The 26,782-nt window shown below is 46.4% G+C and overlaps 1 protein-coding gene across 9 annotated transcripts in view; it reads left to right on the forward strand.

Annotated features, from left to right (window-relative positions):
- The first annotated feature begins 6,925 nt into the window (after nucleotides 1-6,925).
- The window catches only part of RAVER2 (ribonucleoprotein, PTB binding 2), a 54,128-nt gene continuing 34,271 nt past the window's right edge, over nucleotides 6,926-26,782 (forward strand). For all 9 annotated transcript variants that reach the window (XM_030494794.1, XM_030494796.1, XM_030494797.1 and 6 more), the window contains exons 1-2: nucleotides 6,926-7,121; nucleotides 17,450-17,516. In XM_030494794.1, coding sequence (XP_030350654.1) covers nucleotides 6,951-7,121; nucleotides 17,450-17,516 — 238 coding nt within the window. In that variant the 5' untranslated portion in view covers nucleotides 6,926-6,950. The remainder of the gene's footprint in view (nucleotides 7,122-17,449; nucleotides 17,517-26,782) is intronic.

Raw genomic sequence — 26,782 nt, forward strand, 5'->3', positions numbered from 1 at the left:
ACCTGGCCTTGAACACTGCCAGGGATGGGGCAGCCACAGCTTCTCTGGGAAAAGTCTGTGCCAGCGCCTCAGCACCCTCACAGGGAAGAACTTCTGCCTTAGATCTGCCCTGGACTTCCCCTTTTTCAGTTTGAATCCATCACCCCTTGTCCTACCACCACAGTCCCTGATGAAGAGTCCCTCTCCAGCATCCTTGTAGCCCCCTTCAGATACTGGAAGGCTGATTGATTTACCCTAGTGAACGCTTTAGTTCAATACTGTGATTTCACTATTTTTTGATGTGATATTATTTCACAATTTCCTCTGAACTATCACTCTCGGTTTACAGTTCCCAGAAAATGGGCCCTTACAGAGAGTTTGAGACAGAATGATTTGAAACTATGATTTTGCAGCACATTAACACAATAAAAACACTCTGTGGAGCAGTGTGGGGTTGTACCTGCTTTTGCTAGAAACTCAAGGAACAAAAGAGAGGGAAGACTGGTGATTCAAAGCAGGGAAGGCATTGATATATAGGAGAAAACATTGCTGAGGCTCCCCTGTGAGTATCTTGTCCTTTAGGGCTATGACTGTACTGAAAATATTTGTTTGATCTCATTTTCTTTTGTTCTCAGTTATTATTCAAGAAGCTGGATTTGGTTTGTGGTGGTTTATTTTGAGATTTACTCTCTTTTTTTGCTGTCTTCAGATATAATGTTCACACAGATCTGCTAATGATATATATTAGGCAACGAAGGTTATAAATTCTACTGCAAAGACCACGATTCCCAAAATAGACCATTACATTCTGTTTCAGCGTAATGATTTCCTCAGCATAGTTACTCACTTTGGAAGTTACAGCTCTTGCCTCTTTTATCTTTTCACTGTTTATTTGCAGACCACTGTGTTACAGAATGGAAACTCAGCAGAAGCTGCTAACCAGTCTGTTACTGAGGTAATCCATCACTTCTGAGACACTCAGGAGCAGTGTTACACCACATTTAATAGCTGTCGGGTTCCACTTAAAATGTTCAGCTGTGGGCAGAGTCACTTCAAGTGGTTTTGTGTCTGTGTGGAAAAATGTTTCAGGAGTAAAGAAACATCCCAATTGTGGGCATACGCAGCAGTACCTGACATATTCCAGGGATTGTATATGGTACATATAAGGCTCCCTCAAAGGAGCATGAGCCAAGTGAAAATATAAGTGTTTACTGGCAACACAATTCCAAGTGAAGCGTGTGGCTGTTGTGGTCTCTGAAGCAATCTGTTGCCCATCTGGCACCTCTCTGACAAGATGGGCACTGCTGGGATGCAATCTGATGGACCTGCAGTCTGATCCTGTATTTACTGCAATTCCTAAGTGCTTGGAGACTGAAGCATTAATCAAAATACCTGTGGTATTAAAAGGAGCTTAGCGGTTCATTTGGAGGACTTACCATGGCACAATACCTGTCTCAACAAAACTGCAGTCTAGACCTGCCAAGTTAGTTATTCTAATGGTTAATTAGTGAATTGCAACCCTGCAGAGCAAGCAAAGCCTGAGGCTCTGCTACCTGCAGAGAGGGGTTACAAAGTTCTTACTTCATCAGAATGCTGAAGGTATCAATTGCTCACTGTGCTGTTCTAGGTTAGTAATTTGATATGAAATTCCCTTTGTTTAACCATCCCCACTGTTACTGCACAGAATGTTACACTGAGAACACCAAACGTATTTAAATTCGTTAGAAAAATGGTGGAAGGAACTTCTTTTGGCACCTCTGGTATATTTTGGAGGCAATATGCATATGTGAGATATGCGATTGAGCATTAGATGATCATCACTGAACTGGTGCTGACAAGCGAATCTTCATCTTTTGGTTTCAAAGTCTCAGTTTCCTAATGAAACAGAAGGAGCAGCTAGAGCTGGAAACAGTGGGCACAATGCAGGCTGAAGAGGATGGTATTGGTTGCACTTTGTTCACCTGAAGTGGGGCTAGCAATCAGGGGGTTTATGGAGGCTTCAAATTCACAGCAGCTGATGGATTCCACACCGTCATTGCAGGAAACAGCAATCACATGGTTTCAGGTGTCAGAAAATTGTTTAGATTTCTCTTTTCTGTAAGAAATCACTTATCTAAAGAGCTCACAGATACTTCCCTAGTATCTTGTATACCTGAGAATATGAGATGGGCTTTTGAGATCCAGCAGATGTTCTAATCTTGGCTTTTATTGGCTCCCACAGTTCTATTTTAACACTCACATCTCATAAAAACGAAAAGATATACGTGGCTTGTGTTACTTCAAAGCTGCAGAAGCATGGGTAAATTAATCTGCAGCTTAGAAGAGCTACAAGAGCAACTGCTGTGGATGGCTACATTACTCTTAATTAACAAGGAATTTAATGAACTAAATTAAATTACTGCAAAGTGGCTTATCTGCACAATAGCATCAAGTCAGCAGTACAACCAAAGTTGCAGATCACTGTACTTTTCTGCTGGTTTTTAAGTTGTGCTTTTTGCTTTCGTGGCAATTTTGAAACATAATGAAAGCACATCAGAAACCTGAAGACTGTTTGGAGGACAAAGCTTAACAGGTAGGGCTTTGTTTTGAAAGCAACACAAAGTAACAGTATGCTTATACAGACATATCCACACAATGTCTGCACATAGCAGGAGGGTCTATAATCAACAAGATGAAATTCTTTGAGGAAAAAGATAACGTTCTTTAAGGAAAATACATACATGCAGCAGTCTCACTGTCGTCTTCCTCTCCTGGGTATATAGGATCGAGACAGTTACCACTTGCATTTTATCCTGAGCTGCAGCATCTGAAAGTGAAACAGAAATGGGGGTAGTAATGATCGTCCTGAAGACCCTTTCCTGCTCCTGTGGCAGGGGTCAGCAAGGACTCTTGAAGCTTAGCCAATGTATTTTCACTGTTCCAAAGTAGTTAGCAGTTAGAAAGAACAGAGCTGAGGGCAGTAAGGGCTGAGCTGAAGGAGGGCTGGCCAAAACCAGCAGAGAGGACAGTAACCTGTGCTACCAGCCCAGCGTTTTGGTACTTCTGCCCAGAAACTGTATGGCAAAATGGGAGAATTCCTGAAGGCAGAAGATTAACTTGTCAAATGAGAGAACTGCATGTCTGCAGTTGATAGGCATTGAGGTTGATGTTCGTGGAGGTTCAAACATACCAAACTCCATGGATATGTTTGTGGACGTTCAAAGGAGGTTGGATTATTGGCTTGCACAACGTCTCTGCTGTATTAATGTGCCCACTGATGCTCTGTGGGGGCAGCTCTAAATGGACCGGAGTGTTTTACTTTATTGATGCCTAATTTTGATTGTTCTTTTATTTAAAGTTACATTTTATTTCTCCAGGTACCTGCTTGAGGGTGTAGTTCAAATCATTGACATTTGGGGTCAGGAGGGACTATTCCCTCAGGACAGATCAGTTATTGGTGCTGATGCCTGCTTGGCTGATTTTGGTTGTCATATGAGGAGATGCATGGCCTAACTCATCCTTTTCGTGGACCACCTCCATGGACGTTGGCAACATCTTTGACCTTTCCTGCTTTCTTCCTGCAGCACTTTGTAATTGCTTTTTAGTGCAGGCAGTTCCTTAATCTACCTGTGCAACATCAACTACCTGTATACAGAATGAAATGTGAACACTGGGAGGGGAAAACAAGAGGAGTACTTTTACCTCCAGAGGACAATCTTTTAAATATGTATTCCTAAAGCAAGGAAAACACACTTCTCCAGAACTCTTTACAACTAATACTGCAGCAGTTTTGCCATTAATATCAAACTATTCATTTCTGAACTATTTCTTTTAGCAATGTGCTTTAACTTTTAATGAATTCCACTCAGCTACACCTGCAGCCTGGTGTAAAAGCCTAAAACAACAAGCAGGCAGCTTTTGAGAAGGAAATTGCTATAGGTAGGATTAATTATCAGTAGCGTACGGGTGAATCAGTGTGTCCACCTTCAAGCTGGCTAAATTAATAGTATAATTAATTACTCTGCTTTCACTCCTTCATTAGCTTCACTAAACTGTGTGATGTTTGAGCAGATCCATGATTTTACTTTAATAGCTTCATCTCGCAGTTATTTCTGAGGAGATAGTTGTGTGTTTCAGTGTTCCAGCTGCAACACATATTTCTAGCAGAGAAATCTTTTTCATGGTCCCAGAATAATTTACATCACATAATCTTTGACATGCTTCAGATAGGTTTTGAGGAGACAGTATTCAGTATCCCTGCTTCAACTGTATAGCTTCACCTCAAAATCAGTCTGTAAATGGTCAACAGCAGACTTTTCACTTATAGTTTTTTATCTTTCCCAAGGATAATTTTATAGACAGCATGATTAATACTTTGTAAATCCTTAGGACTTAAGAAGTCTATACCTCACAGCTTGTGCTGGAGAAGATACTTGGTAGTTTTAAAATGCAAATCATCTGCAAGTTTATAAAATACAAAGTATATACCTTATTATTCGTTATATTTCTTGTTATTATATTTCTTCTTATTATTTTTCTTATTATTCGGTTATATTTGTATATTCAATTATTTCTCAAAGAAAGGTGACTTAGAGAAGTCTTTTTCTAAGAATATGAAATTTTCCTTAGGTCAGATCTCACACTAACAATTTGTTCTAATAGTTTTTCCTGTTTCTTGGTGTAAGTATAAAGGCTATGCTAATGCTGTTCAGGACAGGCTGAATTTGGCAGTTCATAGAATCATAGAATGGTTATAGTTGCAAATTAAGACATTAAGATCATCAAATTCTCCTGTGACAAATACATGAACTATTTACAATGTCCTTCACACTTCTGATTTCCAAATCTTCATGAAACGTAATGCAAATAGTGAAGGAGGAACATTACCTGCTTAAAAAGATAATGGGAAAAGGAAGCCCTTGAACAACAGCCTGTCAGCCCTGACAATTTTTTTAATACTATATGAAAAAGAACAAAAAGTACTTTGATTGTTTGCTTAATAGGTTTTAAATTCATTTTAGAAGTAATGAAGATCAAAGATTCTTTGTAGCCTTAACTTGCTAGCTTTGCTTTGGACTAAAGCAGTTTCTAAAAACACTATTGTTATTTGGTGGTTGGTTTTTCTTTTTCCCCCCGTACCTGGAAATCCTATCTTTAAAATTGCACCTAGTCAAGAATTATCATCCAGAATTACTTGTCTTGGTAAGAACTTAGTCATATATACCCAATTTCTCTCAAAGTGAGTTTCCAGTTTCCTTTTTAAGACTACAGTTTTTCAAGTTTGGATTCTCTTTTCCCTGTTCTTTGTGGTCAGCTTCATAACTAAAAATGGATACAAATATCTAAATGAGTCTTCATTCATTTATAGCAATGATGACAACGTTAAGAGCTAAATTTACTGTGTTGTAAATGATGTTGCAAGTAACTATGCTAAGGAGGACTGAATTTTCCAAGAGAACAACATATTTTATTTATTTTAAAGCAAGTGCTGACTACCAGAGCGAAACATTTTTACAGATGGAGGCTTCATAGAAGAGGCAATTTCTCTTGCAGTGACTCGCAAGAATACTTTCCTTCTGTGGGGATTGTATTCTTTGCATTTCCTTTCCAAGCTCCATGCCTGCCCGTCCATCATTTCCTGGTGCTTTGCCACAACAGGGTGACTTTGGTTGCAAGCACAGCACCCAGCCCTTGGTTTACCCATTTGGGTGCTTTGTAATTTGTTTGGTATGTTTCTGATGAACATAAAATTAGAACAAGATCATCTTGGGCCTTTGCGCCTGCTCACCTCAGACAGAGCATGTGGGTTCACTTGAGATCGGCTTTATTTTGTTGTCAGTCTTGCATTTCAGTCTCTCTGGGTGAACTTGATTGATTGACGGAGCTGAACATGAGCAGCTTGTGCCCTGGCAGCCAAGGAGCCACCAGCATCCTGGCCTGTATCAGCACCAGTGTGGCAGCAGGGCCAGGGCAGTGATTGTCCCCCTGCGCTGGGCACTGGTGAGGCCGCACCTCGAATCCTGTGTCAGTTCTGGGCCCCTCACTGCAAGAGAGACATTGAGGTGCTGGAGCGGGGCCAGAGAAGGGCACCGGAGCTGGTGCAGGGCCTGGAGCACAAGTGTGATGAGGAACGGCTGAGGGACCTGGGGGGTTTAGTCTGGAGAAGAGAAGGCTCAGGGGGGACCTTATTGCTCTCTGCAACTTCCTGACAGGAGGATGGAGCCAGGAGGGGGCTGGTCTCTGCTCCCAGGGAACAAGGGATGGGACAAGAGGAAATGGCCTCAGGCTGCACCAGGGGAGGTTTAGATGGAGCTGAGGAACAATTCCTTCCCCAAAGGGTGCTCAGGCATTGGAACAGGCTGCCCAGGGCAGTGCTGGAGTCACCGTCCCTGTGAGTGTTCACACCCCGTGTAGCCGAGGCCTCAGTGCCATGGGTTAGTGGTGGCCTTGGCAGTGCTGGGGAATGGTTGGACTTGATGAGCTTAAAGGTCTTTTCCAATCCAGTTGATCCTATGATTCCATGACTTGTACCCAAGCAAGGAATTGACAGTAGGACTTGAGGGAAACGATGCCCTCTGCCTGAGGTGAGCCACATCATGCCTCACTGACAGAGGAGGACAGTGCCCGGGCCTTGACTTCCATTAGGTGGCTCTTGGGGTGATTTTGGAACCTCAAACTCTCCTCCTAAGACCTGAACTCAAGATACACAACTATGGGGAAGAAAATCACCCTCAGACCCACGTTTATCCCCACACATGTGGGGCACTACTCCCTCCACACACACCCCCCTCGGGTCGAGACGCCGCTGCGGGGGCTCAGCCTCCCCCGAGCGGGCGGCGGGCGCAGCCCACCCTTGGGGCGGGGCGGCGAGCGCGGCGGGGCCTGGCGTGGCTCCCGGCTCCCCGCGCCCCGCCGGCGGGCCGTGCCGTGCCCCGCGGCTTCCCCCGCCGCCCGCCCGCCCACCGTGGCTCCCCCCCCGCTCGCTCTGCAAGATGGCGGCAGCAGCCGAGCGCGGCGCGGAGCTGCCCGCGGAGCCGCCGCGGGGGGTTCGGCCGCCGCTGGGCCCCGAGGAGGTGGCGAAGCGCTTGGAGAGCACCCGGCGGGAGCTGAGCAACAGGCGCAAGATCCTGCTGAGGAACCTGCCGGCCGAGAGCAGCAGCCAGGTACGGCCGCCGCCGCCGCCTCCCTTCCGCCCGCGCTCCCGCCGCCTCAGGCGGGGCCGTGCCCCGGGGAGCGGGGCCGGGAGCCGCGGGGGAGCCGCTCCTCCGGGGCCGGTGTGGGTGAGGTGAGCGGCGGCCGCGCTCTTCGTCCCCGAGGAGTTGTGGGGCTGCGGTTCCCCTTCCTCCCGCCGCGGGTCCGCTCGGGCTTCTCCTCCCGACGCGTTCTTTGTTAGTGCCGGTAGCCGCGGTGCCTGCGGAGAGCGGCTCCAGCTCGTCCTCCCCGCGGCGGGAACCGTCGCCCTCACCCGCGGGGGGTGACGCCGGGCCGGGCTCGGCTCTCTCCTCCCCGCCTGTGGGAGCCGGGGTCGGGCTCCAGGCCATGAAGGAGCAACCCCAGCCCACGGCAAACGGGGGGGATATGAGGGGCAGCGCATTTTTCTGCACAGGGTGTGTAAATTAGCCGGGCTAATTAGTGCGCTAATTAATTACACTTGTGTGGCTGCTGCTGAGGGGAAGCAGCGGCCGGTGGGGCCGTTAGTGGTACTGGTGAGGTGACACCTGTGTGCTCGCCATCTCCAGAGGGGCAGGGTGACTTGAAGATCCTGCGACACATCCAGTTTCTGTGTGAAATCAAAGGTAAAAAGCTTCAAGCCTGGCTTTTTTGTGCCTCTGAGGTGAGCAGTGTGTAGTCAGGGAAAGTGTTTTCCTGCGATCTGTTGGTGGTTTAGGAAAATTATGCTCAAATTACTGCTATTTGTAGGAGAAGATCAGTGAACTCTTAAACCTAATGCGTGTGAGTCAGATTTTGAGGTGATTTAGTTGTGCAGTCGCTTCACCAACTCCTTAATGTTCAACTTGATGCACAAGTATAAAAAATATAATTACAGCTTTTATTCTAAACGGTTCCTTGTCTCTCTTCCCTTCTCCTTCTAAAGCACAGGCAATATTACTACCTATGGGTAAGTGCAGCACATGTACACTATTATTTTCTCTGTATCTCCACTAGAAAGGGACCCTTCATGTTAGAATCTTTCAGCGATCAGTGTAATTTGAGCCAGAGTACCCAGCTTGCCACTGCACTTGATGTTTTGTTCCTATGTAGATGGTGCCTTTCAGTCTGTTTGGCCGTGTTGTAGTGTGATTGTAGGTACTTAGAGCTTTAGATTTTGACAGTTTCGCTATGATCCTACACGATGTTTACATGGAGAGCCTCACCTCCATTTATAGCAACCTAATGACCTAATCAATGAGCAAACTCACAGCTTGGAAAACCCTGCTAATCTTCATCGTCACTTCAAGAAGCCAGCACAGTGACTGTGTTGACAGAGCGAGCTTACTGCCGTATCACACGATGCTTGCCGTGGATAGCCAGAACAGGATCACTTTGTCTGACACTCAAACAGTTGTGTTACTTATTCCTGTTGCACGCAGCAGGTACTTCATGAATTCACATGGTTAAAAGCACATCTCGCCTGCATGGAAGCTGTCAAGTTTGGCATTGCTCAGTCAGACAAAGAATGCTACAGAGAAATACTAGCGTGAAGGTCTGGTTTGGCAGCCTCACAGTGTTCTGGAAGTTTGCCATTTTGTTTTGATGACTTTAAAAGTGGCACTTGGATGCCTTCTTCTCCACATGTCAGGTTCTGATGTTCCCCTGTTATAGGCTAGAACACTGCCACCATGTACAGCTCCTCAAACACAGTTTCAGAAGATGTCATTTTAATTGTTAACATCATTGAGCTGTTGCTGTTGGCATGTAAAGGCAGGATAGTTGTGCTGTAGGGAGGAAGTTTCTGTCCTGGAGCACTTTTGGAAAGAAGTCTGTTTGTGGTCAGGTATGTTAAGTATACCTGTGTATTTGGCTGTCATTAAATTACCATGAAACTTACCATTTCTTATGTGAAATTAACACCCTTGGTAAACACTGCATATGTGTTTTGTCTGCTGGTTTCTTCTTGAAATGGTTGATTAGCCAAGTAAAATCAGATAACTGTTGCTAACCCGGCCAATTTATTCACCACTGAGAAAGAGATGCATCATTAAAATACAGCAAAGTCTTCCAGAATAGGTTTTCATAAATGAAATCACTCATCTTGAATCATTGGGGTGGTGGGTTTGCTATCATTTGTTATCATTACATGAAGAGTGAAATTAGGTTACAGACATTTTCCTGAGCCAGTTGTAGCTACATATTAACTTTTTTTATTATTGTACTTGTAATCTTCTCTTACCTTTGGAGTTCCACCTGTGCTAAACTCAATTAAAACCAAATTACTCTTAAGGCCACAGAAGAAATGTGCCTTAGCCATGAAGTTTCTGAACCAGAAGCAGAGTACCACAAGTTTGTAGTCTTAGAAACCAAACAAACAGACCTTGAAGTGTCAGAAGCATTCAGCACTTTGGATGCTGGGTGGCTATTCTTATGGGGCAAAGGTTGCTCACGTTTGAATCTTGGCAAGTGAGATTTCTCTCTCAATGCATTTGGCAACATCTGTGTTCCTAAGGAAGTCCAAAGCCTGTTTTCAGGAGGAAGGGCAGCCTGAAGAAAGCACTTTGCAGTCTGTCACACCAAGTAAGTCAGCGTTCCCCTGTGAGCTTTCTTCATTGAGTGTCAGTATGAAACAAATCCAAAGGGGAAACAAATTAAGTCAAAGTTATGTCAAGAAGATTCTTTCTGTGTTGGGCTTTATAGCTCAACCTGCAAATGTGTCCTTGTAGGACTGGTATTTATTCAAGCAATTCTCTCACTGCAGGCATGGAGAAAGGTATTTTTGTGACAGATCTGCAGTAAACATTTCTGTTAGCACCTTTGCTGTTCTTTGAAGGCAAAGTCAACATTTACCATTTAGTTGGCAAGCCAGTTGAGTTTGTACTGACCTGTCGTGGTGAAATCTTCCAGAACTGCCAGTTAGTTCCCCATATTCATCCTTGTTTGATTCCACCAGCACAGTACCTGAACTGTGCATGTTCTCCAACGTGTGGTATGATAATGACCTAAAAATGGACATACACTGTTGCTGTGACCTCCCTAGATCTTGAGATGAGGCACCATTGATATCTGTGCAGATTTGTGTTAATTTTTAGAGTGCTGACCCTATAAAATGAGACAGAAATGCACTTGTTACTGCTATAATTCCTGTTAGCAGTGTTGTGAGTAAAACAGCCTACCAGATCAATTCCTGTCTTTAAAGTCATGTTTTCTCTCCCTCGATCTGATGTTTTTCTATCCTGTAGCTATATGCAAACTGTATTCAAAATCTGCTCGGTATTTTGCTTTACTTATGGGACACTCCTCCTCTCAATCTGATGTTCTTGCTCCAAAGCTCAGGGAGATGTGTAATGTGATAACACTCCATGTACCAAGAATATGGGACCCCTGAGTGTTGTTCTGAAAGTACTTCAGATTTTGAGATAATATTGTAGCAGTGACTTCTGTTTTAAAGAGAATTCAGTACTGAGTATGGACCAGGCTGCACAGAGGGTCACAACGGGCCTTCCCATTTCATCAAGGAATGCATCAAGAACATTACACTCCATACCAGCCTTCACAGCCTTTGCAGAACATACTCTTCTAACTTGGAATTCTTCTTGCAACAGCGGGGAAGTGTTACGTGCTCTTACTGGAGTAATCATTTTATGGCTTCATTAGGATGAAGGGCTGTAAACAGGATCTAAGGAATCCTAGCAGGGCGGTGATACGTGATGTTTTACAGTAAGACAGACAAGATTGTCCCGTTGGTGTCAGACTCAGAAATGTCAGGTAGTGGATCTTGTCAGCATCAATAGCCTCTGATGCAGTGTTGTGGTAGTGTGATGTTTGTATCAAGAATCTTTGCCAAGAGACTTAAAGGTAAGCTTGGTTGCAGTAATTTATTCTGTTCTCGTCAGTGCTTGGCAATGAATTGGCAGTCTCTTGGTTGGATGTCTCTTGTGATTGCCTTGTTGTGTTTGCATCTCCCTGCACCTTCATCTCTGATGAATCAGCTAATCCGTGTCAATGGCAAGGAACGCAATCACATGTGATGTTCAGAGGCATGTATCACAAATTAAAGGTCCTTGGAGCTACCCTAAAACTGCTCTGAGTGCTCTGGGAGGCAGGAGGACTGCTCTGGGCAGAGGGAGGGCAGGAAACAATAACTTCCTCTCTCCTTTACTGGTAAGGAGATGCCGCGAACTTCAGGATGACCAGAGTGTAAGTGAAGTAAGTACCTTACTAAATGTGAAGTTTTATTTTGCTGGAATATTATATGGCAAATCAGTTTCTGTTTGTTTTTGTAATTACCCTGATGGATTAGAAGAATTGTTTTTGATTTCCCACAAGTCATTGTTTTTTCCCTGTTAGTGGTTCCTTATTTAAGTCTGATAACTCCCATAGGAGCCGTGGCTGTCCCAGCTGAGGAGCCAGTGCTGTAGCAGATGCACTTGCTTCCAACCAGTTTTTTCTGTGTTTGATTATCTTTAAATGACACCATATTACATGCACATTTCTGCTTTTCTTCTTGAACATCTGAGGCTAGGAAATAAATCTTCTGGAGGGGGTGTTCTATTTTAATGTAGGACATGCAGTAAAGTAGGGCTGATTTAATTATTTTAATACCCTGTAGTTCTTCTTTGGCATGACAGAACCTAAAGAAAGACAAAACATTGGGGTGTTGATAAGAAACTGGTGCAGTCCAGCCGGGACAGGGATTTATTTTGTGTTTTGGGACTTGATGTAACTGTCCAGGTTTCAGTTTTTTTCCACTGGGGTCTGTTCCTGATCAAAAGACAAATCACTACTTAGCAGGATGCTATTTCTGGTGGGGTTGTGGGTTTTCTTTTTTGCCTTGTGGATTAACCACAGTTTTTCCTTGGTTCTTTTTGATGGAAGGCCTTTAATGAAGTGTGCTGATTTGAGGAAGTGCTCTCTCCCAATCTGTTGGATGCCAGACGTTTAAGTAGAAGGGGCCTTTGTGTTTCAGTTAGTCCTTCGTCACACTGCCTGAACATGAAAGGCATATTTGCTGGATAGTGAGTAGCTTTCATGCCTTAGGATGTACGTGCTTTTTGATTTTCTTTATTGCTTTTCGTTTGCTTTGTGCTCTCTCATGTTACCTCTTCTATGTCTTTTTCATCTTTCATTTTTCTTGCATACCGCCCAGTATACCCAGGCTGATGGAATTGATTTCCAGTTCATAGTGTTCCTTTTATCAACACTAATATGTCTCTGGAAGATCAGAGAAATATGTTTTTCATTCCATGTCCATCACAAGTTTCCTGAGAAACTGTTGTTCTTCTGTCTTAACGTTTTCTTATATTACTTTAGTAAAGATCTTTGGAGGGCATGATCTTACAAAAGTGCGTCAGTTCTTAAACAAAGAGATTTGCCCCAAAGGCAGTTTATGGCCTAGAATCACAGGCTTGGGTTTATTTCAGGTGTCACAGTTTGTGACTGTTCATGGATGTGAAGAGGGCACGTGCTGAGCTTTAGGACACTCCTCAGTGCTCACCATTCCTGGATGCCTGGGCAGATAGACATCTGCTACATATCTTGGACTTGATCCTGCAGTTGTTGCTCATCTGAGGACTGTCTTTAATACAGCATTGAAAGAAACCTTGAAAATCTGTCAAAGAGGAGAACATACCGTATGGTACAGTGAGCATAATCTTTGCCATTGTGCTTGTTAGGAGCAAGGGAAGATTTATCTGGCAGTCGATGCCCAGTTGCTGAAAATTCAAGGACCTCCAACCTTTGTGGTCATAAGTAGACAGGAGATGTTTATTGCACTTTGCATCAGTCCTGGTGCTTTGTTATCTGACCTTCTTGTTGGTGCTCTGGTCTCTGCTTCTTACTCTCCAACAAAGCCTTTGGGATTTCCCCTCAGATTGTTACTTTAAACTGTGTTGATGTTCTGTTGCTTACTACCTTTTTTTTCGCCCTCCTTTTTTTGTTTTTAGTTTTATGTCTGCAGTGAAATCCACGTGTTGTATCATGGACTCAGGGATTTAGTGGTGTAAAATTAAATGAACACCCCATTATATCATTGTATAAAGCTTTTGCCTCAGAAGTCCTCCTCTTCCCTGTGCTTCCTGCACAATTGAAAACAAAGTCTCTTTTAGTTACGAGATGATTTCAAAGTCCTTTGTTAGCCAAACATATTATTTTGTTCAGCTACTTGAAAGATAATTGATTCCTGTTTCAAGAACATGCATGTGAAGTTTAGGCCTTCAGCTACTTAATGAGAGCCAAGTTATAGACCAGGCTTGTGGAGTGTTTTTATTGGAAGCACCACCAAAGTGAACTGTAGAAATCTGGCCAGGCACCGTTAGAATTGTTAAATAGTTTTGTTGCCAAAAGAACACAATCCAGTATTATATCCTGAGAGAGTTTAGGGTGCTGTAGGCTTTATATACAGGGTGTGTTGTTCCAGATGATGATTGAGTATTTCTTACATGTTTCTTCTCTTGCACTGTGAGATCCTGGGTATGAAAAGCTGATTTTATTAGAAATAATACATTGGGCTTTATTAATTTGATAAATAGGGCAAATGTGCCTGTCAAAGACTCCCTTTCTTTGCATTTAAAGCAGTGCAGGTAATGAACCATAGAGGCAGATCCTCTCGGAGGCAGGAATTCTGTCCGTTTGAGAGAGGCGAATTTCAAACTGATGGTACATGATAAAAACTCCTGTTGACGTTTTTCTACCCAAGACAAGACAGGACAGGCCAAGAACTGAAGTATTTCAAGACCACTTTTCTTACAGTAATAAATAATACATTTTAAAGCATATTCAGCCTGTATTTACTACTGGTTTCTCTTAAACTCCCTTGAATGTAGTAAGTTTTGCTTTTTCTGCTGATTTTGAAGTATGAGCCGATTATTTTCTAGTTAGGGTTTTAATATTTACAGATGCTAAGATTAACCACCTTTCAAAGTCTGGTTACAAGAACTTTGAAGGTTTAAGGGGCTGTATAGTAGCTAAGTATTATAGGTTACATTTCTGTTCCAACATATTTAACTAGAGCCGCTGGCATGGCCCATGTGTTTATGCAAGTGCTGTTACTCTGAGCAAACCCTCCCCTCTGTTTTCTTTCCTCCTCTCCCTTCCTGCAATATGTATCGGCCTTGCTTTGCCCAGGGACACATCCTCTGGGATCTGGCTGTCAGGGACTGCTCGGGCACAAACACACCTCCATGCCCAAGAGATGATGCCAATTTCTACATCAGGTTCAGGAGCAAACTTTGGGTCGCTCCTTGGAGCCAAGATAGGCACCTCTATAAACAGTGTTTGTGTTAGAAACTTCACAGGATCCACGGCTGCTGTATGTCTGCCACAAAGCTTGATAGATTCTTGCAAGTTTTGGTGTCAAAATATTATCATCTAGCCTGACATTCAGTGTGTGACTCTCATGGCAGCTCAACCTGCAGCATGCTGGTGATGTTGCCATTTTGTTTAGACTTAATATGGTGCAGTTAAACCAGATAAATCCTGATTATTAATGATAAAATATAGAGGATACATTCCAGGGGGTATTCTGGGCACAGTTATCTGTTGGTTGCAAGAATATTCATTGAAAGAAGGAAAATCTGTTGAAGTGAACTTGAGCAGTTATAGAAACTTTTGAGTTTTTAGACTAGTAGATTGATTCCTTTATAGAAGGGGAAAAAATCCTTTAGGAGAAGCATATTGTAAATGTTATGTGGAAAAAATACTAATAGTGGTCAGCAAGTGGTTTGGATGTGGATGTTGTGACCATGGGCAAAGTGTTGGCACTGGGGATGGCAGCCACTCCTTGCACGTGGTACCACCACTGAGTTTATTACTACAGCTTTACTAAACCTCATGTGATAGGAAGTGGTGAGCGCTTGTGGTGTTGCCCAGCACAAGGCAGTACCATGTTAAGGGTAACCTGGGGAGGGTGAAAGGTTGTCCTGCAGCAGAGCATAGGTAGGGGTGACACTTCCTCCATGGATATGTGCCATGGTGGTGGTAAGTCCTAGCATGGGGAGAGGGTTGATGTAGCTGGCCAGGGGTGTGGAGGCCGGGTGCTCCGGGTGCATGAGCCAGCAGGAGGTTGGGAATGGGAATGGGAATGAACCGCAGCTGTTTGTTTCTGCTGTGCTCAGGGAAACAGCCCTCCGCTTACATTCCATGCAAGTTAACAGGGTCGCACCAGGGAATATACCTGGCTTGGATGACCCGTTTCTGCTCCTGGAGTAAACACTCCTTCATGGCCCAAATACCAGGTAGCTGCATACACCAAAGGGACCAACTGCGTTCACTGCTGTTGGTGTACACTGTTTGGTGGCACAGAGCAGAAGCTGGTTAGGAACAGCGGGTAAAGTGTTCTTGTTGCTTTCCCTGATGGTTCTGTCTCTGAACTGTCAGGAATAAGAACTGTTACAACAATAAAACAGTGGAAGTGTTCATTCTTTTCCAGCAGACCCAAGTGCTGAGAAATGTTAAAGGTAAAGTTTAGAGAAGTGCCTCAGTTCAAAAGCTGGCTTAGTAATTATGAAAATATTATGAAGAACCTTAGTCTAATGCACACGGGTATTTACATAGCTGATTTGAAGGAATATACATTTGTTCAGGAGCTGGCACAGTGTGTTTTGTTTTTGTTAATTGTCACAAACAGGCTTTATGTAAAAAATGCTTTCAGTGAAATACAACAAAACCCAGTTCCAGGGGTAAAGGTCTGAGCCCTGCCATGGGGGCCAGGAGAGCACAAGACCAGGCGCCTTAAATTAGGTTTTCATTTTAAGTCTTCCGTATGTTTTCATCATTTTTTGCATGAGACCTCATTATTATCCACAGTGTTCAGTGCAGGCTGTTTTCCCTCTCAATTCAAGTTTCAAACAGTTACTGGGAAATCATGTGGAATCATCTGATTCACAGACAACTTTCAAAACAGTGTTCAGAGCCATTTGAAAGAATGTTTCGTGCTACTTAATCCTATGAAACTTTCAGAGTTACTCTTGTAATATAGAAAATATAAAAGGTCAGTGTGTCCCCTTTTTTTGAAGTGGGACAGAAATAACTTTTGTGGAGTGTTCAGTGCCACAATACAGCTGAGCTGTACAAAACTCTGCAAAGTGTCTTCTCAGCCTCTCATGACTGAGAAGAACTACCCTCTAATTGTTGTTAGAGAGATGTCTACTGTCAAATCTCCTGCTGGCCTTGAATATTTGAATTGTGCCTGGCCTATTTTGCTCTTCAGAAGCCACATCCTCATCACATCCCATTAGAGAATGTCTGGGAGCTGGAGAAATGCTCCCATATTTTATTAATGCAGTATTTGACAGCTGTTAAGTACTGAAACTAGAGATTGGTGCTCGCTTGACTAAAAGGTATATACCTGATACCGGTCACGGAGAACCCAATTAACCTTTAGGGTATATGTATTGAATTAGCAAACTGGCATGTAGGCTGGGCAACTGGAAATGGGCTGCAGTTAAACTTTCACACAAAGCTGGTTGATTATTTTGCTTACTCAAATGGCCTTTTGCTATTGTGTATGGGATTTATCCAACTAAACCAATCCAGGTTACTACTCGTGGTTTCTTCTTGGGGAGGATTAATGTTCATCTCTGCATTCTCACCACTGAACTAAATCATAGGTTTTGTTGGGCATGTGCATACACCTAGCTCTTGGTGAGGAGTAGCTACAGCAAATTGGTACACACTTCTTACACTTGCTCCTGTACCACCCCTCCCACACTCCTACTCTCTTCCCATTAATTAGTAGGAGCCAATAGTGCTCTTGGGATTGATTCCTCATTGAGCATCTGTGAAGTAACTGATAGAGGATACTTTCCAGGGGGTATTTGAGATGCAATTATCTATCTGCTGGTTGAAAGAATATTTATTGAAAGAGTAAAATATGTTAAAGTGAATTTGAGCACTTAGAGGAAACTAAAGCAACTGTTGTATTTCATGAGAGCATTGCCTGCCCGCAGTAAACTGCATGATGTGATGCTGCCGGTATTTCTTGCCTGTGTGGTATTTTAGCTGTACTTCAGAGACATTGTGGGGGTTTTGCTATCTCATGAGCTGTGATGTTATTTATCTTTATCAAAACACACTCAGCAGGAGACCCTGTTGTGCTTATGTGACTTTATGTAATGAAAAGTAAATTAATCAAACTCAGTAAGCCAGTTTTTCATGTGATTGCTGCAGTAGTATAACCAGCTCTAAAAACAAATGTTTGGTAGTGTTTCTATGGTGAAATCTTCTGTTTATTGGGTAAGTTTTTTGTTTGGTTTGGGTTTTTTTAAACGAAGATGGATTTATACACTTATGTGGTCTATTGAGTTATTTATCTGATGTTACTTGTACTTTTCTCTTTCAGGAAATCCATGACTTATTTAAAGATTATGAAATCAAGTATTGTTACGTGGACAGAAATAAAAGAACAGGTAAGAACTTACAATCTTGCAGTGTCATACATTTCAATTCTGTGGTGAAACTGGTGAGGAACATCATCTGCCATGTCTGAAGTCATCAACTTCTCTGCCATCACGTAGCCTGATGGTCCCTCAGTGCCTTTTTGGCTGCATAGTTTGTCGCCTTCTACTCAAACCAGTGGAAAGCTGGAAACTCCACTGATGTCAGCCAGAAATAGGTTGGTCCACTGTGGTGTATCTCAGTGTATTCCCTTAGTGTCTCTTTGGGAAAAGCTAACCCCAACTGTCTGATTTCCTTGATGTCCTGGTCCTAGGCCTTTCTTAGGGGAAACCACATGTGCCTGTGACATGATCAGGGGAAAACGTACCTAGCTTCTGCTGCATTTGTGTCAGGTAATACAAGCCGCGAGCCATTATTTCCTTCTTTGAAGGAAATGTTGTCCTGAATTAATTCCCGAATTATTAAAGTCTGAGCTTCCATTTACAAATGAATTCTCTAAACAGGGGATTCATGGAGTTTTAGTGCTTGCGAGGTACAGAAATGGACAAATATTTCTCTGCATGTTCCTGTCCTTCCAGATCACCAGAGGTCCCACAGCCTGGGCTATCTCCTGAGGCAACCTTGGTTTTCAGGACAGAATCTTAATGCAGTAGCTGTCATAGACTGATATCAGGATTTTGTGAGGATAAGGGTGTTTCTGACACCTCCCTCTAAGGAGCAAAAAAACTGCGCTTTACTGTCCCATTATCTTGCAAATTTGATTTCTGACTCTGGAATAAGGCCAGTTTATGTGTGGGGTACTATAGTCTGTAACAATAGACTGAACATCTGGGTTCAGCATGAAAGGAAACACTTGAAAATACTTGGAAAGAGTGAGAGCAAGATGAATTCATTTAATGTAGATGCTCTCATATATATTACTAGTTTTTTACTGTGTATTTGTGTTGGTTTTCAAGTGTATACATACATGTGTCTGTGTATATGTGTGGTACTTTGCCTATTCATATGATTTTTTGTATGTTTTACTGCATGACTGTGACAGGAATACACTGCAAGTGCTTCATGTTTTCTTAGCTTCTGACTTGGATAGATTAAATTACTTTATCTCTGGATTCATGAAGGCTTTAAAACTATCTTCAGAGGCCCTATTGACTCAGAATCAGCATTACTATACAGTCAAGAAAGTTCGTGAGCTTCTCAGCTCTTTCTACTCATGTTCTTTATATTACAGACTATTTTTGGTGTTAGTTTTGCTGTACAAGAAGCAAAGGCTCTGCTCGTGGTTTTGACTGTGTCTGGGGGTGTTCTATTTGTATTCACTCTGTCTTGGCCAACAGACACAACAGAGCAGTCATCCACCGAAAAGATGGACATACAGATTGTAGTGTGAACTGTTGGTATAAGGAATTCCATTTGTGTTGAGGTTTATATTTGCTGGGGGGGGTGTGTTTGTTTGGTTTTGGGTTTGGGGTTCTTTTAGATAGATTTAATGCCTTTTTAGTTTAATGGGCATAATTGGAGCTTTGTAGACTCTGTAGAATTCAGAGTTCCACTTAGAACTTCTAAATTCTCCTGAGTTTTCACTTGATTCCACAAACTAATTTAAGATTAATGATAAACTTGGGGAAGTAGCCCTGAACAACCACAAACACTGGGGAAAACCCCATCTTTATCTTACAAAAAGCTAACGGGATTTTTATACTTCACTTTCTATCCATATCTTCCATGTAACTATACTTAGAATACCAAATAGGATCCTGTTAGAGAAGTACGTAATGCTGTGTCAAGATACTGGAGAGCAAAATAATGTAAATCAGAAGTGCCATTTTAATGTATTTGAGAAGCATGTTGTCAATTTCCACGCCTTGTCAATCTCATCACTGGTACACTTCTTTGGTTACAAGAGACTGGAAAACGCTCTACGAAGGCATTGACCACGCTGTGGGAATCATCTGGCTGGTTGCAGGACCTGGATGGAAGAGAGATACAGTAGGGTTTGGAGCTCTCCTTTGCCCATGAGTGTGGGCACCTTTTGGCTCTCTATAGGATGAGGATGGGGTACAGGTATTATGGGTGTTGAGGACATCTCTTTATCCACAGCTCCATGTTCCTTCCAGCTGCCTGTGGGATCGTAGCATGTTATAGAGGTGGTGAGTGTTAGGTGCTCCCAGTGTCCATGCATCTAGCAACCTGATTGTGGTACACTTACATTGGGTGGTGTTAACTCTGCCTTTCCCTACAGCGGTGGGCATCTTCTCGAAGGTCTGTGGTCATGGGCAGGTACAACGGGTACTTTGCATCTATATTCCTTAGGAGCATGGGCATCTCTCTGTAGGATGAGGATGAAGTTACACGAGCAGTGGTTGCAGAAATACCTTCCTCCATGGGTGCAGGTACCGTCTGGCTGCGTGAGAGACCTGGATGTGGAAGAGGTACATCAGTGGGTGTAGCACTCGGTTTGCTGTGGGCACCTTCTCTTAGGCTGCTGGAGGAGGACATGTTAGAGATCGTGTGGATGCTGCAGAGCTCCCATTGTCCTTGGCTACGGGCACCTTCTGGCTGCGAGTGGGACCTGGATGGATTACAGATAATTTATGTGGTGGGACTCTCCTTTGGCCGTGAGCATTGGCACCTTCTGGCTGTCTGTAGGCTGAAGACGGGCTAGAGATTCGGTGGGTTTCCTGAAGCCTCTGAGTCTTTGCTTGCCCGTCTCCTCCTGTGCCAGTCTGGGCTGCTACAGCCTTTTCCTAGTGCCCAGGGCTGAACTGCTCAGGGAATCCTTACCTGTGCTGCAGGGCACAGAAAGCTCTGTGTCTGACTGATGGGTTGGGAGAGGCCGGGAGCCCTGGTGTGGTTGCATCCCTGTCCTGGAGCCGGTGTGGACTTGTGCGGAGAAGCTGCAGAGGAGAAGTGACGCTGCATTGCTGTGGGCAGCCCCAACATTACCGTGGACTTCCCGTGCAGGGCCTCTGCTCTCAGCCCTCACTCTCGTGCCTCCTGTGCTGCTGGTCTGGGCTGGTGCAGCCCTTTTTGTACCTGTTTGGTGCCTACGATGAGCCTTCTGTTGCCTGTTCCATGGGCATGAGAAGAGCAGGAGTGGTGCCGGAGGTCCCTTTGTCCATGGCAGTGAGAACCTTTGTGCTTTCTGTTGGCCTTGGATGAGAGACAGGTACAATGGGTGTTTTGGTTCTGCATTCCTCAGGAGCATATTCTGTCTGTAGGATGAGGATGAGCTTACAGAAAGAGTGGGTGTTGCAGAAGTCCCTTTCTCCATGGGTGCAGGTGCCATCTGGCTGCATGAGAGACCTGGATGTGGAAGACGTACATGAGTGGCTGTAGCTCTCGGTTTGCTGTGAGCACCTTCTCTCACGTTTGTGGAGGACGACGTGTTGGAGATCCTGTGGATGCTGCAGAGCTCCCATTGTCCTTGGCTACGGGCACCTTCTGGCTGCGAGTGGGACCTGGATGGGGAACAGATACTTTAGGTGGTGGGACCCTCCTTTGGCCATGAGCGTTGGCACCTTCTCATGGCTGTAGGATGAGGCAGGGGCACAGATAGGTGGGTTTGTTGGAGCCTCTGTGTCTTGTCTGCCTCGCCCTGTGCCAGTCTGGGTTCCTGCAGCCTTTTCACAGTGTCTGAGGCGCAGCTTGTTGCTGGGTCCTTTGTGATGTGGTGCAGGTGTGTTGGAGTTGACTTTGCCATGGTATCACCAGGGCTGCTGCCAGGATCTATTCTGGGGAGTTGCAGTGGGAGAGAAGTTTAAGTTTCCCCTTGCACATTCCTTTATGAAGCTCCTTGCAAACCCAGCGTGGGGTAGAGACAAGGAGTGTTTTACCTGTGCTGCAGGGCACAGAAAGCTCTGTGTCTGACTGTTGTGTTGGGAGAGGCCGGGAGCCCTGGTGTGGTTGCATCCCTGTCCTGGAGCCGGTGTGGACTTGTGCGGAGAAGCTGCAGAGGAGAAGTGACGCTGCGTTGCTGTGGGCAGCCCCAACATTGCCGTGGCCTTCCCGTGCAGGGCCTCTGCTCTCAGCCCTCGCTCTCGTGCCTCCTGTGCTGCCGGTCTGGGCTGGTGCAGCCCTTTTTGTACCTGTTTGGTGCCTACGATGAGCCTTCTGTTGCCTGTTCCATGGGCATGAGAAGAGCAGGAGTGGTGCCAGAGGTCCCTTTGTCCATGGCAGTGGGAACCTTTGTGCTTTCTGTTGGCCTTTGACGATGGACAGGTACAATGGGTGCTTTGGTTCTGCATTCCTCAGGAGCATATTCTGTCTGTAGGATGAGGACGAGCTTACAGAAAGAGCGGGTGTTGCAGAAGTCCCTTTCTCCATGGGTGCAGGTGTCGTCTGGCCGCATGAGAGAGCTGGATGTGGAAGAGGTACATGAGTGGCTGTAGCTCTCTGTTTGCCCAAGGCCATGGGCACCGTCTCTTAGGGTGTTGGGGGAGGATGTGTTAGAGATCATGTGGATGCTGCAGAGCTCCCATTGTCCATGGCTATGGGTAGTTTCTATCTGCGAGTGGGACCTGCATGTGTTACAGATACTTTAGGTGGTGGGACACTCATTTGGCCATGAGTGTTGGCACCTCCTGGCTCCCTGTAGGCTGAGGACGATGTTACAGAAACAGGGGGTGTTCGAGAAGCCCCTTTTTCCATGGGTGCAGGTACTCTCTGGCTGCATGAGAGACCTGGATGTGGAAGACGTACATGAGTGGCTGTAGCTCTCGGTTTGCTGTGGGCACCTTCTCTTAGGCTGTTGGAGGAGGACGTGTTGGGGATCATGTGGATGCTGCAAAGCTCCCATTGTGCTTGTCTACGGGCACCTTCTGGCTGCGAGTGGGACCTGGATGGGGAACAGATACTTTATGTGGTGGGACCCTCCTTTGGCCATGAGCGTTGGCACCTTCTCATGGCTGTAGGATGAGGCAGGGGCACAGATAGGTGGGTTTGTTGGAGCCGCTGCGTCTTTTCTCGTCCGCCTCGTCCTGTGCCAGTCTGGGTTCCTGCAGCCTTTTTACAGTGTCTGAGGCGCAGCTTGTCGCTGGGTCCTTTGTGACGTGGTGCAGGTGTGTTGGAGTTGACGTTGCCATGATATCACGAGGGCTGGTGCCAGGATCTGTTTTGGGGCGTTCCAGTTGGAGGGAAGTTTAAGTTTCCCCTTGCAGATTCCTTTACGAAGCTCCTTGCAAATCCAGCATGGGGTAGAGACCAGGAGTGTTTTACCTGTGCTGCAGGGCACAGAAATCCCTGTCTCTGACTGTAGGGTTGGGAGAGGCCGGGAGCCCTGGTGTGGTTGCATCCCTGTCCTGGAGCCGGTGTGGACTTGTGCGGAGAAGCTGCAGAGGAGAAGTGATGCTGCATTGCTGTGGGCAGCCCCAACATTGCCGTGGCCTTCCCGTGCAGGGCCTCTGCTCTCAGCCGTCACTCTCGTGCCTCCTGTGCTGCCGGTCTGGGCTGGTGCAGCCCTTTTTGTACCTGTTTGGTGCCTACGATGAGCCTTCTGTTGCCTGTTCCATGGGCATGAGAAGAGCAGGAGTGGTGCTGGAGGTCCCTTTGTCCATGGCAGTGGGAACCTTTGTGCTTTCTGTTGGCCTTGGATGAGGGACAGGTACAATGGGTGCTTTGGTTCTGCATTCCTCAGGAGCATATTCTGTCTGTAGGATGAGGACAAGCTTACAGAAAGAGTGGGTGTTGCAGAAGTCCCTTTCTCCATGGGTGCAGGTGTCGTCTGGCCGCAGGAGAGACCTGGATGTGGATGAGGTACATGAGTGGCTGTAGCTCTCTCTTTGCCCAAGACTGTGGCCTCTTTCTCTCAGTGGGAACCTTTGTGCTTTCTGTTGGCCTTGGATGGGGGACAGGTATAATGGGTGCTTTGGTTCTGCATTCCTCAGGAGCATATTCTGTCTGTAGGATGAGGACAAGCTTACAGAAAGAGTGGGTGTTGCAGAAGTCCCTTTCTCCATGGGTGCAGGTGTTGTCTGGCCGCATGAGAGAGCTGGATGTGGAAGAGGTACATGAGTGGCTGTAGCTCTCTCTTTGCCCAAGACTGTGGCCTCTTTCTCTCAGGGTGTTGGAGGAGGATGTTTTAGAGATCATGTGGATGCTGCAAAGCTCCCATTGTCCATGGCTACGGGCACCTTCTGGCTGCAAGTGGGGCCTGGATGGGTTACAGATACTTTAGGTGGTGGGACCCTCCTTTGGCCATGAGCGTTGGCACTTTCTCATGGCTCTCTGTAGGCTGAGGACGATGTTACAGAAACAGGGGGTGTTCGAGAAGCCCCTTTTTCCATGGGTGCAGGTACTCTCTGGCTGCATGAGAGACCTGGATGTGGAAGACGTACATGAGTGGCTGTAGCTCTCGGTTTGCTGTGGGCACCTTCTCTTAGGCTGTTGGAGGACGTGTTGGGGATCATGTGGATGCTGCGGAGCTCCCATTGTCCTTGTCTACGGGCACCTTCTGGCTGCGAGTGGGACCTGGATGGGGAACAGATACTTTAGGTGGTGGGACCCTCCTTTGGCCATGAGCTTTGGCACCTTCTCATGGCTGTAGGATGAGGCAGGGGCACAGATAGGTGGGTTTGTTGGAGCCGCTGCGTCTTTTCTCGTCCGCCTCGTCCTGTGCCAGTCTGGGTTCCTGCAGCCTTTTCACAGGGTCTGGGGTGCAGCTTGTTGCTGGGTCCTTTGTGACGTGGTGCAGGTGTGTTGGAGTTCACTTTGCCATGATATCACGAGGGCTGGTGCCAGGATCTGTTTTGGGGCGTTCCAGTTGGAGAGAAGTTTAAGTTTCCCCTTGCAGATTCCTTTACGAAGCTCCTTGCAAACCCAGCGTGGGGTAGAGACCAGGAGTGTTTTACCTGTTCTGCAGGGCACTGAGAGCTCTGTGTCTGACTGTTGTGTTGGGAGAGGCCGGGAGCCCTGGTGTGGTTGCATCCCTGTCCTGGAGCCGGTGTGGACTTGTGCGGAGAAGCTGCAGAGGAGAAGTGACGCTGCATTGCTGTGGGCAGCCCCAACATTGCCGTGGCCTTCCCGTGCAGGGCCTGTGCTCTCAGCCCTCGCTCTCGTGCCTCCTGTGCTGCCGGCCTGGGCTGGTGCAGCCCTTTTTGTACCTGTTTGGTGCCTACGATGAGCCTTCTGTTGCCTGTTCCATGGGCAGGAGAAGAGCAGGAGTGGTGCTGGAGGTCCCTTTGTCCATGGCAGTGGGAACCTTTGTGCTTTCTTTTGGCCTTGGATGAGAGACAGGTACAATGGGTGCTTTGGTTCTGCATTCCTCAGGAGCATATTCTGTCTGTAGGATGAGGACGAGCTTACAGAAAGAGCGGGTGTTGCAGAAGTCCCTTTCTCCATGGGTGCAGGTGCCATCTGGCCGCAGGAGAGAGCTGGATGTGGAAGAGGTACATGAGTGGCTGTAGCTCTCGGTTTGCCCAAGGCCGTGGGCACCGTCTCTTAGGGTGTTGGGGGAGGATGTGTTAGAGATCGTGTGGATGCTGCAAAACTCCCAGTGTCCTTGTCTACGGGCACCTTCTGGCTGCGAGTGGGACCTGGATGGGGAACAGATACTTTAGGTGGTGGGACCCTCCTTTGGCCATGAGCGTTGGCACCTTCTCATGGCTGTAGGATGAGGCAGGGGCACAGATAGGTGGGTTTGTTGGAGCCTCTGTGTCTTGTCTGCCTCGTCCTGTGCCAGTCTGGGTTCCTGCAGCCTTTTCACAGTGTCTGAGGTGCAGCTTGTCACTGGGTCCTTTGTGATGTGGTGCAGGTGTGTTAGAGTTGACTTTGCCAGGATATCACCAGTGCTGCTGCCAGGATCTGTTTTGGGGCGTTGCAGTGGGAGGGAAGTTTAAGTTTCCCCTTGCAGATTCCTTTACGAAGCTCCTTGCAAACCCAGCGTGGGGTAGAGACCAGGAGTGTTTTACCTGTTCTGCAGGGCACTGAGAGCTCTGTGTCTGACTGTTGTGTTGGGAGAGGCTGGGAGCCCTGGTGTGGTTACATCCCTGTCCTGGAGCCAGTGTGGACTTGTGCGGAGAAGCTGCAGAGGAGAAGTGACGCTGCGTTGCTGTGGGCAGCCCCAACATTGCCGTGGCCTTCCCGTGCAGGGCTCTACTCTCAACCCTCGCTCTCGTGCCTCCTGTGCTGCCGGTCTGGGCTGGTGCAGCCCTTTTTGTACCTGTTTGGTGCCTATGATGAGCCTTCTGTTGCCTGTTGCATGGGCAGGAGAAGTGAAGGGCTGGTGCCCGGATCTCTTTTGGTGTCCATAACGTCACCCACCCAACTGTTCTTTCCAGGTGCCTGTGGGACCAGAATAGTTGCAGCCATGGCGCTGTCGCAGCGCTGCTGTTGCCAGTGTCTTTGGGCACCTTCTCACTGGCTTTGGGACTGTGACAGGGTGCGGTGAATGTGGATGATGTGGTGCTCCCGGTGAGAGTGTCTGTGGGCACCTTTGAGCTTTTCCTGTGAGCTGGGTGTGGGCCAGATCCAGTGGGTGCTGTCGCTCTCCCTGTGCAAAAGGGCTGTGGTCAGCTTCTGGCTGTGTGAGGCTGAGGACGGGGCATAGATGCAGCGGGTGTGTTGGAGCCTCTGAGTCTTTGCTCGCTCGTCTCCTCATCTGCCAGCCTGTGCTGGTGCATCCTTTTTATAGGGGTCTGGTGCTGACTGTGTCACAAACCCCGTTGTGACGTGGAGTGTTATGAGCTGTCTGTTGGCTGTGGTGGTGCCATGGCATCAGCAGGGCTGCTGCCAGGACCTGTTTTGGGGATTTCCAAGGGGAGAGGATTTTAGAGATTCCATTTGCACGTTCCTTTGCGAAGCTCCTTGAAGCTAGACTGGGGTGGAGACCAGGAGTGTTTTACCTGTTCTGCAGGGCACAGAAATTTCTCTGGCTGACTCTTGGTTTGGAAGAGGGCAGGAGCCCTGATCTGGTTGCATCCCTGTCATGGAGCTTCTCAGGAGAAGCTGCAGAGGAGAAGTGACGCTGCATTGCTGCGGGCAGCCCCAACATTGCCGTGGCCTTCCCGTGCAGGGCCTCTGCTCTCAGCCCTCGCTCTCGTGCCTCCTCTTCTGGTGATCTGGGCTGGTGCAGCCCTTTTTGTACCTGTTTGGTGCCTACGATGAGCCTTCTGTTGCCTGTTGCATGGGCATGAGAAGAGCAGGAGTGGTGCCAGAGGTCCCTTTGTCCATGGCAGTGGGAACCTTTGTGCTTTCTCTTGGCCGTGGATGATGGACAGGTACAATGGGTGTTTTGGTTCTGCATTCCTCAGGAGCATATTCTGTCTGTAGGATGAGGACG

This window comes from Strigops habroptila, chromosome 8 (genome assembly GCF_004027225.2).
Source record: "Strigops habroptila isolate Jane chromosome 8, bStrHab1.2.pri, whole genome shotgun sequence".
NCBI lineage: Eukaryota > Metazoa > Chordata > Aves > Psittaciformes > Psittacidae > Strigops > Strigops habroptila.